The 13,656-nt window shown below is 36.9% G+C and overlaps 1 protein-coding gene across 2 annotated transcripts; it reads left to right on the plus strand.

Annotated features, from left to right (window-relative positions):
* Positions 1–10,629: 10,629 nt before the first annotated feature.
* Positions 10,630–13,272, plus strand: LOC111920606 (putative cyclic nucleotide-gated ion channel 7). 2 transcript variants are annotated; one of them, XM_023916183.3, is made up of 4 exons: positions 10,634–11,661; positions 11,891–11,956; positions 12,040–12,188; positions 12,498–13,272. In XM_023916183.3, exons 3-4 carry the CDS (start codon positions 12,117–12,119, stop codon positions 13,023–13,025), a joined length of 600 nt encoding a protein of 199 aa, XP_023771951.1. In that variant the 5' UTR covers positions 10,634–11,661; positions 11,891–11,956; positions 12,040–12,116; the 3' UTR covers positions 13,026–13,272. The 2 variants fall into 2 exon arrangements, with proteins under 2 accessions (XP_023771950.1, XP_023771951.1); XM_023916182.3 differs by lacking the exon at positions 12,498–13,272 and having other exon boundaries at positions 10,630–11,661; positions 12,040–12,462.
* Positions 13,273–13,656: the final 384 nt, after the last annotated feature.

The following is a 13,656-nucleotide window of genomic DNA, read 5'->3' on the forward strand; positions in this document are numbered from 1 at the left end:
TGATGCAACTGATCGAACAAGTCATCTATTCGAGGGAGGGGATATCGATTCTAGATTGTCAACTTGTTTAGTACTCTGTAATCAATGCACATTTGGAATGAACCATCTTTCTTTTTGACGAATAACACCGGGGCTCCCCAAGGTGAAGAACTTGGTCGAATAAAGCCTTTGTCTAGAAGTTCTTGAAGTTGTACGGATAGTTCTTGAATCTCGGATGGAGCAAGGCGATATGGTGCTTTTGCTACTGGTGTTGCTCCGGGAATTAAGTCTATCCGAAATTCGACCTATCTGTGAGGGGGTAAACAGGGCAATTCCTCGGGAAACACTTCGGGATAATTTTAAACCACTGGAATCTCCTTGAGTTGCTTAGCTTCAGGTTCTCTTTCTAGCACGTGGGTCATGAATGCAATACAATTTTTCTTCAGGTACTTGTGAATCTTCATGCTTGTTACTATGTTTAAACTTCTTCCTGGCTTCTCACTGTGTATGATAAGGGTTTCTCCATTAGGGAGAGGCACTCTAATGACTTTCTCGTAACAACCAATGTCTGCTCTATTTTTGGATAACCAATCCATTCCTACTATCACATCAAAACTACCTAGCTCTATAGGAATTAGGTCAATGCTAAAGAGTTTATCAGCTAAATTCAGAGTACAACCAGCAATTATATCATTAGCCCTAATTCCATACCCATCAGCAAGTTCAATAGCATAAGCATTCCTCATCTTTTTCGATTTCAAGCCAATTAACGGTCTAAATGCTAAAGAAACAATACTCCTATCTACTCCCGCATCGAATATTACTGATGCAAAATGGTTGTTCAGGAGAAACGTACCTGTTATCACTTTAGGGTTCTGACGAGCTTCTACTGCACCAATCACAAAGGCTACACCTCTTGGTCGTCCAACTTGATTTCCTTTGGAAGTTTTGCCTGGCTTCGCCTTCTCCATTGTTACCAGGCCCTTTTTTTAGTTTGGGACATGCTCTACAGAGATGATCAGTACTCCCGCACTCGTAACATGCCCTTTTTCCCTCCTTATTCAGATTACAATACTTTGAGTAATGGCATGTTTGCTTACAGTTTTGGCAGACTAGGCAAGCTCCCTTGTGATGAAAGTTACACTTATTGCACATCAGAAGCGGTCCTGAGTACTGCTTTCTCTCCTACACTTCCATGACTCCCTGATCTGCTGGTTTCCTCTTGCTACTAGAGTTTTCCTTTGTCGATGCTCCCATCCTTATCACATCATTGGTTAGTCGATTTGCTAGACTTACTGCACTCTGAATAGTAGTTGGGTTTGCTGAGATAACCATTCCCCGAATCTCTGGTGCCAGACCCCAGATGTAACGATCTATCCATTTCTCCTCAGGAGTAACCATGTGAGGTACCAGTTTTGCTAGTTCATGAAATCGGACTGTGTACTTCTCTATTTGTGTTCCAACCATAGAATGGTTCCAGAATTCAAATTCAAGCTTCTGAAGTTCATCCTTGGGATAATACTCCTCTATCAGCAGCTTCTTTAGGTCTTCCCAAGGTAGCTGGTATGCTGCCGTACGGCCTCGGGTTTGCACTAGAGTATTCTACTAGGTTAATGCCCTATCTTGGAGTAGGAAAGTTGCATACTCAATTTTGTTGCGCTCGAGGCATTTGCTAATGTGAAGGACCGACTCCATGCTGTCAATACATTTCAGCAACCCGACCGTACCTTCCTTTCCGTGGAATTCCTTAGGTTTACATGCCATAAAGGACTTGTAGTTGCATTCTCTTTCATTGTTTCCCCGGTTTCCTCCACTACTTCCTTGGATAGCATTAAGTCCTTCGGTTACTTGAGTAACAATGTTTGGGATTACTTCCATAAGTTGTTGGGCTACAACTTGAGCAACATCGGGTGTTTCGTTCTGTGGGCGCCTGCGATTAGGTCTTCCTGACATGGTTCTAGCGGATAATATGTTGTCATCGCATGACCTGCCTCTCGTCTAGCAGCACTAGCAGTGTCAGCAGCCTCCATCGAATGCTGAAACAGGATTTCCATCCTTGTCATCACTTCATCCAAAACTTCCCGATGCCCAGCTATCACAGCGAGACTGTGACGTAGGCCCGCTACCATCGACTGCAATCTCTGGGACTCCTCCGGGGTCATACCTGGCTGCCTGACAGGTATCCCTATGACTTGCTGTGGTGGGGGTGTTCTCGGTCCTGCAACGCTGGGTCCTACCCCGCTAGGTCCAGCCGTGTCAAGTCCTGCTGTGCTGGTGGCTATCCTTCCTGGAATGGGAACACTCTTCCTCACCGTCCTCCGAATACGAAGTCCATAAAGTGGCGGCTGTGGCAACACCGATGCAGGTGATGCCTCGCGTCGTTGACTCGGGGCGTTGTCATTGCTGATCTCCACCGAGTTTCCTGTACCTTATGTGTCCTCCGATGGGTCTTCTTCTACCGAGGCGGGGGATTACGTCGAGGGATAATAGTGACGTAGCCGGACTCATCGGCTGAGGCGGTAGTGCGGGAAGATGACGATGTTGACATAGTGGACTGGGACATAGTTTCAATGAGATATGAAATAAATGACAATGCATGCCTATAATATGCAATGCTTACACACACCAAAATTAACCTTTTGAAATTTTGAAATAAAGTTTTCTCAAAAATTTTGTTGAACATATTCCCATTATATTTAGCTCAGGCTTTGTATAAATCTTTCCTTAATTAAACATAGGTGATCAGGCTATGTTTAATCGAGGTCCAATGATACAACTCCCAACCTAATTATACTAGTAATATGTTTGATGTAAAAAGAATTTCTTTGTAAGTTTTAGTTATAGGTTGTGTTTTCTTAAAGAAAAACCGATGTTCTCTATAACTTTAGCTCTGATACCACTTCTGTCACACCCCGCTAAAGCAGAAACGCAAGATATGACAGCGATAACGGTTTCATTGCAAAAGATAAAGATACATCACCATAGCAGTATTTAAAAGTTTACAACCCATAGCTTAAAAGAAACAAAGTACAAGTTTTTCCAAAACAACATTGTTCAAAATATAACTTCATAATAGCTTAAACACGATGCAGCATGCTCTATGATGATGAATCTTTACATCCACTTACTAATTATTTCCTAAAAAAGCATGTAAAACGAGCGTCAACTATGAAAATAGTTGGTGAGTTCACAAGTTTATAAAACCGAGCTTGAAATAAGGCTTTTCGTAAATACAAGTACATTGCTTTAATGATAAACAGAGTTGATTGCTATTAATGAATACAAGTTTATTGCTATAACGAGAAACAAGTTTGTATGTGTATGAGCAAACAATGAGTCTCAACCAAACCTATGACTTATGCCCTATCGAGATCTATGCTTATCGTTCCATAGATGAATATGGTATCATGCACTCCAGCGATTCGGGCGAGTGAGGAGTTTTCAATTCCAGAAGGGCCTTAGTATGATAAGTTCCCATGTTCCGTGTTGCATAGACATACATAAAGAAACATAGCAATACAATAGCAATCATGTTTGATAATAATCAATTTAAATACAACATGCAGACAATAGTTTTTCTGGACATGCTTTTCCACCCCAAAATATAAAAACTAAAAATAGGGGAGTGCGTGAATACTCACAATATGAAAAATATATCAACCAAGTTTATACGAGTCAAATAAATACAATGAACATAAAAATAGTTTAGGACATGCTTTTCCACCCCAAAACAATTAAAAACCGAAAATAGGGGAGTGGTGAATACTCACAATGTGCAAAATATACTAATCAAGTTTATACGAGTTAATTAAATACAACGAACATAATTAGTTTTTCGGACATGCTTTTCCACCCCAAAACATAAAAACTGAAAATAGGGGAGTGCGTGAATACTCACAATGTGCAAAATATAGTAATCAAGTTTATACGAGTCAATTAAATACAACGAACATAATTAGTTTTTCGGACATGTTTTTCCACCCCAAAACATAAAAACTGAAAATAGGGGAGTGCGTGAATACTCACAATGTTTCGAGTAGATACAAGTAGTACTTCGGAATGCACCAACGTCTTACTACCGGGATCCTACGACATCAAACACACACTAGTGAGTTTCCATGTCGAAATCTAATGCTAATATACTAAATTCTATATTTAGTGAAATGCCAATTTATGTTTTAGTATTGGATTTTATATTAATTGGTTACACTTTTTCTGAAATAATGAAATTCTACAAGTCATGCGATTAATTACAACTTTGGAATATAAATTTTCCAAATTTTTTAGTCTTTATAACAACATAAATCCACGAAAAATAGCATTCAAAGGATAAAAATTCTCAAACTTTTTATTTAAATGTTATTACACAATACTAAGTTGGGAAAAATATAAAAATGGATTTCCAAGCTGCTTAAGTATATTTATGATTTTTGAGCATTTTATCCAATAAAAATTGGAATAAATAGAAAACAGTTTCTAAAATTACCCAAACTTTTTTGTAACATCATTTACAGTATAAATAACCTGGGAAAAATATCAAAAGTGGTTTTCGTAAAGTATAAATCTGGTTTTGGGTATTTATGTGTAATTAACTTTAGAAAATAAGAGAAAAATAGTTTACAGTAGAGAAAAATCCTCAAAATTTTTATGTAACCTCCTACTTTACAATATGATGTTCTGGTAAATTTTCCTGAATTTTGGATAATCAGAACTACTTTTCCCATTTTAAAACCATTATAATTACCAAAAATCGGGAAAAATAGAAAGGTATGATGAAAAATGTTGAAATTATTTTTCTGAGTCACCCATCACAGGTAAGGTATGCGAAAATTGTTAGATAAAATTTCCACATTTTCTAAAGTGGTTTTGTGATTTATTATACCCTAACAAAAAGAAAATCGTAAATCATACCAAACAGCAACAAAAATTGATGAAATTTAGTGAGGGGTCATTATTCAGCATAAGGGTCATCCATGAATGTATTCCGGATTTATTGACCTCTGGAATTATCTTAGGTTATTTATGCCCTCGGTTTCTTGCAATAATTTTAATAAATCAAAGAAATGATAAAAGCTCTTGAAATTTTCCAGATTATCACATGAATGTGAGGGCTTTCAAAAGGAAAAATGTTCAAAATTTATTCAGAAGGGAAATAGAGGTATTGAACCCAAACAAGTTAAGAAAAGTTGCATGCAATGGTGCATGAGATATAAATGTGGCTGAAGTTCATGAATTTTTGTGGCCCATTCAGTGGGGTTTTAAGCCACGAAATTTCAGCCATCATTCACTGGATATATTAAGTTTCTAAAGTATTTTTCCCCAGATTTATGGTTGGGTTCAAGGCCATTGATCATGCAAGGCAAAAATGGTGATCACAGAAAAAGAGCTGTTTGCGCAACCATTTTGTAAAAATTGCCAAAAATCGGATATTTAATATTTTACAGTGATACCAGTTGGGTTTGAAAGTTAACTCGTGGAACTATCCAATACAAAAAGAATATCATGATTTGGTTAAGTAATGACCGAGTTATGGCCGTTCAAAACTGAACAATGTAATCTGGCAGATTGCATGTTTGCTTTGAGTGCATTCTTAGGATATTTTGACAAGAACATCATGTATGCCTTTGTTAAGGTCCGATTTCTAGCACATGCATGGAGTGAATGAGCATCCAAGATGTACTAGAAATGGTTTGAATGCTTTTGGTCATGCAAGAACACAAAAGAAATGGAGAAGGAGATGTAATACTCGGTTTCGAAGTCACATGAACACATGTGCATCTTTTTCACTCCTTGCATGGGTTTGATCCCGGATTTTCACCATCTCAAACACATGCATTGTGTTATGGTGAGAATCTACAAACCACAAGGGAAAAATAAGGATTTCTAGCCATGGAAAGGCATAGAATCCGAAAAGAAGAGAAAACTAAGAAGAAGAGGAAGTAGAATCATGAAATTATGGGAGAAGATGTTGTTGCTTACCTTGGTTTTGATCTTGAGGGAAGTAAGAACACTTCAAAGTCTTCAAAATCTCGAAAATTGGCAGAGGAATGAGAGAAATTCCGTGAGTTAGAGAGAGAGAGGAAGAGAGTTTATGTGTTAGGAGGGTGGAGTGTGAGAGAGTGAAGAGGGAAGAGGTAGAGTGTAGGAAATGAGTTAATGATTGAAGTTTTTGGGAAGAGAAAGAGCATGGGGAGAGGGGATGCCAGATTTTTGAGGGTATTAAAGCCTCCTCTCTCCTAAATTCAAACTTTATAATTTCCCTCTTCAATTTTTATAAAACCATAATTTTTATAAAAATGATTCTTTATGTAATTCTCTATTCATTTAAAAATCTTGTTTTTATCTAATAAATTATGATTAATGTATAATAATTAAAATTTTTATTTCATTGATTATAATCCATAATTTGATTAATAAAAATTTGATATTAGGAAGCTTATAGCCAATTTTATAAAGTTTTTAAGCTTTAAGGTTTATAAATTTGGATTTTGTCTCTTTAGGGTTTTTGGAACATTGTTTGATATTTACCATCATATTGAAATATAATTAGAATATTTTAATTTATTTTTAGGGTTTTACACCATTTTTCAATTCTAACAAAGTTTGAAGTTTCATTCTAATTATAGCAGTGACATTTCCTATTGTAGTTAAGCAACTTACTAGAATCGTAAGTGTCAAGTATATTAGTACTAGATCTTAGTTGGATCCTAGTTTATGCAAGATTTTGACATAATCTATACTACTAGGCCATGGCATGTTGTGCATGAATGGTTTTTATAAAGATGCATGAGTCCGAGAATGACCTGAATTGACAGTTGTAACACATCAGAACCCTTTCTCCAAATTACAACCAAAATTTTCAAGAATTATAATTTTTTTGGAGTTGTTTTATGAGAAAAATTACTTGTAACACTCTTGTTGAAAAAAAAAACGAAACAAAAAAAAGGAATAGGGATTCTAGTCTACGAGTATGCATCCAATAGAAGTCTTGACTTGCATCTCGACAACAAATATCTAATGTGGGTTTGATGCCTTAAGGTTTGCCTTGGGGCAGCTCGTGGACTAGCATACCTTCATGATCCTGGTGAGACCCAACAAAGAGTACTACATCATGACACTAAAAGTTCCAACATCCTATTAGACGAAAACTGGAATGCAAAAATCGCAGATCTGGGTCTATCCAGATTTGGTCCAGCTAACCAAAAGTATACATTTAGTGTGACTAATAATACTGTAGGTACACCAGACCATTCCTGTCATTCCTCGATGCCAAGAATGTGCTACTCCTACATGAGTCTCATGGTGAATCCATTGAGTCAACCATGGATGCTACACTAACTTCTTTCATTGCACTGTACTCATCGGATTTAACAAGTTGAAAATCAATAAATAAGTATAATAGGTCAAAATCAAGATTCTTTTGGAATCCAGGGACCCTTGGTTTAGCTCCGCGGCCGCGCCTCCTGGGCGCTTTGCCAGCAGCCGTTACACCTGCTCACTACTTACCAGTTGGCGTCTCCTAGTATTCGCAACCTACTACTTTCAATGTTGCTTCCTTTGGTTCACATATGTTGTTGCCCATCGATCTTGCAATGCGAATCCGATTAGATACATAATTGAACTTCTATTTTTTATAAACACTAAATATTTCAGGAAGCATTAATCATGAAGGCATAAGAATCCTTTCTCCAAATTAGAACCTAAATTTTCCAGAATTATAAATTTTTTGAATTGTTTTTTGAGAAAAAGAAAAAACTTGTAACACTCTTTTTTTGAAAAAAAACGAAAGAAAAAAAGGAATAAGGATTCAGGGAGGAGTTCAATATTTTCTATGGTGTTTTTCTTTCCCCCGTTGACCTCATGGGAAAAAAGTCGAACCCGTATATGATTTCCTCTCCTTCCGTACTAGTCTCGTTCCCTTGATTATTTCCGTTATTCTGGTTGTTTCCTTACAGATCCCTCATCTACCACCCAATTGGTATCCACTGCTTAGTTCTCTAATTGCAATAAAGGATTGATTACTTCTCCTTTAGCATCAATGGTTTTTTATTGGCAATCGAGTTGCACAGTGATGGTGTTGTAGAAAAAAAAAAGTATGGAACTTGCGGGGATGTGTAGAGGCAGTAAGGAGGCAACATCGTTGAAGACATGAAATAAATGAGGAATGGACGAAGAAGACAGGTATGTGGTAGGTAGGCTCTTATTTTATTTTATAATTTTTAAAATTATAAATCGGTCTTTCTATAGGACCAAGGGACGTTTACACCCCATTCCTAAGTTCAATTTAACGAGAGAAAGGAAAGGAAATGAGTGGAAATGAGTAGAATAAAAAAAAAATTGGTGTTCCCGAGTTTCATTAAAGGAGGGGAGTGGAAGGAAGTGGAGGGAAATGGGAGGATCACTTTCCCTCCTAACTTTCCTTCCGATTTGGGAAGATTTGGAAAGAAAGAAGAAAATGATTCATTTTCCATCCACATTTCTTCAACTCGGGAACAGAAAAGAAAATTTTGTTTTCCATTCCTTTCTCTTTCTCTCTCTCTCTCTCTCTCTCTCTCTCTCTCTCTCTCTCTCTCTCTCTCTCTCTCTCTCTCTCTCTCTCTTTTTAAACTCGGGAACGAGGCGTTAGTGTAATTTTCCAAAACCACCTGGATATAGCGTATAAATATTTTTTGGCCAAAGTCTAAATGCACAAATTTGACTAAACCATAATTTCATTTAAGTAATTTACTCTTAAACATACCCGCTTACAGAAGTTATCAACACTGTGAATAAACCAAAAAACTAATATATATATATATATATATATATATATATATATATATATATATATATATATATATACACACACACACACTACAAGAAATCTTTGGCATTACCGGCGGCCCCTTTAGCGGCAACAACGGGCAATACCGGCAACATGTAATTGACGCGTTACATGTCGACGCTATTGCCCCTTGTGGCTGATAATACTCGCAAACGGCGATCCGCGTCAAATTACCCCCATCCGTCTGATCTGTTTTCAATCCAACCGTTATAGAGGAAAGCGAAAACGCGCTGACTTTTTCCCCCAAGGTGTCGCCGCTATTGCCCTATTGTCGCCGCTAATACACTAGTGTCACTGCTATTGCCTATCGCCGCTAATACCCGTGCAGATAACCCCTTTCCAGTTCCTTTTTCCGCGACATTTCCTACGGTTTCTTTCCTTCTTTTGCTCTCGTTTCTTGTTACTGCTTCTCAATAAATCTTGGACCAGTCGACTAAGTGGAGGAAGAAGATTTAAGGCAGTGCTAGCCCTCTTGCCACCACAAGACCGCCAGACCTTCCCTGTTACCGGCTACCATTGAGCTCAATTGCCCACATTCAAGGTCAAATTCCTCCTATTTCCTATTATTTTTCTGTTTTGGATGATAATTCGAAAATTGTCTCTTGAATTGTTGTTATATTACTGATACACACAAGACCCATTTGTATTTTTTTCTTGCTTATTATCTGTTCATGAATATATAAATTGATGCTATTTGTGGCGACATATATTTATTAGCGGCGACAAAGTGTTAGCGGCGACGCGTAGTATTAGCGGCGACAGGTCAATAGCGGCGACGTGTAGTATTAGCGGCGACAAGAAACGTATTAGCGACGAAGCATTACCAGCGACGCATTTGCAGCGACACGTCGCCACTAAAGGTATTAGCAGCGACATCCCTAACCTTTAGCGGCGACAGGCGTCGCCGGTGTTGCCCAATCTTCGTATAGTGATATATAATAGTCATTTTATAAGAATATAAACAATGAGAACCGACAAACATAGGCTAAGACTAAAGAGCGTGGTAATATTTTTACCAATGGTAGAAATATGCCAAATAAGCGCCACATAAGTTTTTATAATTTTTGCCACATTTTGGCTAAAAATAGGGTGTGGTGGTTTTTTACCAATGGTATATATAGAAGTATTTATATTAAAACGAAAAAAAAATTCAATGAATAACCAGGAAATAATAAAATGTTTTTACCATTGAAATTTTGCATTGGTGGAAGTTCACATATTAGATTTATCATTGACAAAAGAAAAGGTTGATGTATGTTTTTTACCACCAGTAAAAGTGCCACAAAAGGTTTTACCGATGCAAAAAGTCTCCCACACCATGTAGCCTAAGGCCATCTCCAATGGATTAAACCTTTGGAGAGTTGTATGAAATGCCAAGTAGGAAAGAGAATGTATACATTCATTTAAATTCTTAAAAAATTCATAAATTTCCATTACAAATCCATTGAACCATTGTATGGCCATTCAACTCCACACTTTCTCTCCTATTTATTATATTCATATTTATTCTATTAAACCCTTATAGAACTCCCATTGTGAATGGCCTAAGGATAAAACTTTTGAAGATCAAAGGACGAACAATATCAACTTTGAAAATATGGAATCAAACCGCAAGTAGGTGCCATGGAGCAAACTGTACGTAGTATACTCAAATTAGATACGGTTATGGTTTCTTGAATTCTAAACCAAGTATTAAGCATTCCTTAATATTTGAATTCAATAATCTACGATACAAACATCTTAAAATATTTAAAAAAATCTCTATTTCATAACACATTTAAAAATGACAGCATGATCAAAACTTTTTGAAAAGCCGGTAACTTTTTCTCCCACTTATGTCTCGTCTCCTTTTTGAGTTTCGCTACCGCTTTTCCTTTTTCGCTCTTCGCCATCCTTAGACACCTTCAACTTTAATTATTTGGAAGTTTTATTCTTGCTTCGTATTTTTGATAAAAAAGGATGTCTGTTCTAAAACAATTCGAACACCTCAGAATTAGACTGGAAGTTATAGAATCAGCAACCAACAACTTTTCTAAAGACAGCTGCATTGGAAGAGGAGGATTTGGGAGAGTCTATAAGGGAGAGTTACTCCACTCGAAGGGGCATAGCATGGTTGCTTTAAAACATTTAGATCGTGCGTTTGGGCAAGGAGACTCTGAGTTTTGGAGGAGGTAATTATGCTTTCAGTTTATAAGCATCAAAATATTGTCTCTCTCCTAGGTTTTTGTGACGAGAAAGACCAGAAGATTCTAGTCTACGAGTATGCATCCAATAGAAGTCTTGACTTGCATCTCGACAACAAAGATCTAATGTGGGTTCGACGACTCAAGGTTTGCCTTGGGGTAGCTCGTGGACTAGCATACCTTCATGATCCTGGTGAGACCCAGCAAAGAGTACTACATCATGACATTAAAAGTTCCAACATCCTATTAGACGAAAACTGGAATGCAAAAATCGTAGATCTGGGTCTATCCAGATTTTGTCCAGCTAACCAAAAGTATACATTTATTGTGACTAATAATACTGTAGGTACAGTTGGGTACTGTGATCCGTTATATTTAGAGTCTGGGATACTAACAAAGGAATCGGATGTTTACTCTTTTGGTGTTGTTTTGTTTGAAGTTTTGTGTGGGAGGTTGTGTTTTGTCAACAACGGATCCTTTACTCAATTGGTACGGAAGCACTATAGACAGAACAACCTAAATGAATTTGTTTGGGGTAATATAAGGGATGAAATACATCCTAGTTCTTTTAAGGCATTTTCAACAATTGCATATCAATGTTTAAAGAGTGACAATGAAAAACGTCCATTAATGAGTGACATCGTGAGAGGACTTGAAACTGCCCTGCAATATCAAGTAATTTGCTCTCTTTTTTCTTCTCTATTCATTCATTTTTTTTTTTCTATTATAATTTCAATCTATATTTTGATGATAATTTGAAGAAAAAATATAACAGAAAACAAAAGTTTATATTGAGTATGGTTATATTATCATATATGAAATAAAAAGCAAAGATTCTAATTTTGACATATTAGTTGGTTCGGTTTGTTGCTTAAAAAAATCTATGTATACTTCCTCATGACAGCTTTCAACAGCTTTAATGTCAATGCAGACAAGCCACCCCAGTTTTGAAAAGCTCCAACCAGAAAAGGTTTGTTTGGTTTGGTTAGTTGTCTCGTAAGTGGTAAGCATTGACGAGTTATTTTGATGATTTTTCTTAAATTTCCTTTTCAGGTTGATCTCTTAGAACAAGTGAGACGTCACGATCAATATATAAGTGGTTGGAAACTCATGGAGTGGGTGAGGAGACCATGGTTCGAAATCCATCCAACTATCCTAGAAGAGACATAAATCGTCACATTTGTGTTGATTTGCTCAAGAGGGTATTATTATACCGGTTATTCAATCTTTTTAAAGTTTTGTCACAATTGATCCCTAAAGAAAATTGCACTGTTTACTTCTGATGCTCTTTTCCTTATGATGGACATGAACAGAACAGATAAGTTGTAATGTTGAACACTTGTATTTCATTACAGAGTTTATTAGACTCAGAACGAGACCAACATTGTCAAGTAAAATCAGCTTTTTGTCTTTATATTATCAAGTTGGGCCCATGAGTTTCCTTTGTATCGTGAAAAGTTGAGGATATTTTGTCAATGATCAAAAGATTGTTTGTTCCAACTGTATTGCAGGTTCCTTTGTTCAAAAACATGAATGAGCGGTTGCTTGATGACATTTGTCAACGATTGAAGCCGCGTTTCTACACCGATAACAGTTACCTCATCCGAGAAGGAGATCCCGTCAACGAAATGCTCTTCATCGTACGTGGTTGTCTGGATAGTGAAACCACAGATGGTTTATTCAACAGTGGTTTTCTAAAAGAAGGAGACTTCTGTGGGGCTGAGCTTCTAATCTGGGCAGTAGACCCTGAATCCGGGGTTAACCACCCATCCTCCACTAGAACCTTGAAGGCCGCGAGAGATGTGGAGGCATTTGCATTACCAGCAGAAGAGTTGAAATTTGTTGTCCTTCATTTCAGGCATTGGCGGACTTGGGCGGCATCCTTCATTCAAGCAGCATGGCGGAGATATTCCATGAGGAAGAACAAAGTAGCATCAATCAGACAGATAATCGCCTTCCGGACTATCATACAAGACATGAAGATTGCTAAGGAGTTATTGAAGTTACAAAAGCCTCGGGAACCATATTCACGGCGCTGATTATAATTAGTCAGTGATCATCGGATGCCTACATAGTATTGCTAGTTTCTTGCATCTTGTGCTAGTACGTTAATACAATTATTTGTAGACAAAACAACAAGATTGGTCTTTTATGGTTTTTTTTTTTCCAAAAAGTGTAGAAAGGATTAAAATTCCACTATGATACTCTCCAAAAACTGTGGATAGGATCAAAATTTTACTATGATACTCTCCAAATTTTAAATGTAATGCATTATATTTGAGATTGTGATTTAGAACACAATAAAAATAATAAACAAAATTATATAAATGGTGCCTGTGGTTTACCAAAAGTTACACCTTCAGTTCTTATGAATTATTTTTGATATGAATGGTCCATGTGGTTTGTAACCTTATATGAACAATGAGTATGATTTCTAAAACTTGCATGAATGTTCTATGAGCTATATAAAACTGTTTTGCCCTTTTAACTTCTTTTATCTTTTTTTTAAACTAAATTTAATTATTAAAAAATCTTAAATTAAACAAATCATCCTCACCGTGTTCTCCACCTCCTCCTGATACGTGTTTCCTTCTCTACTTTCTTCTTTCGGTCACTCATCCTTCCCTCACTACCTCAAGCCACATGCTTGGTGTTTATTGGTATAACAAA

This window comes from Lactuca sativa, chromosome 5 (genome assembly GCF_002870075.4).
Source record: "Lactuca sativa cultivar Salinas chromosome 5, Lsat_Salinas_v11, whole genome shotgun sequence".
In the NCBI taxonomy this organism is placed as follows: Eukaryota; Viridiplantae; Streptophyta; class Magnoliopsida; order Asterales; family Asteraceae; genus Lactuca; species Lactuca sativa.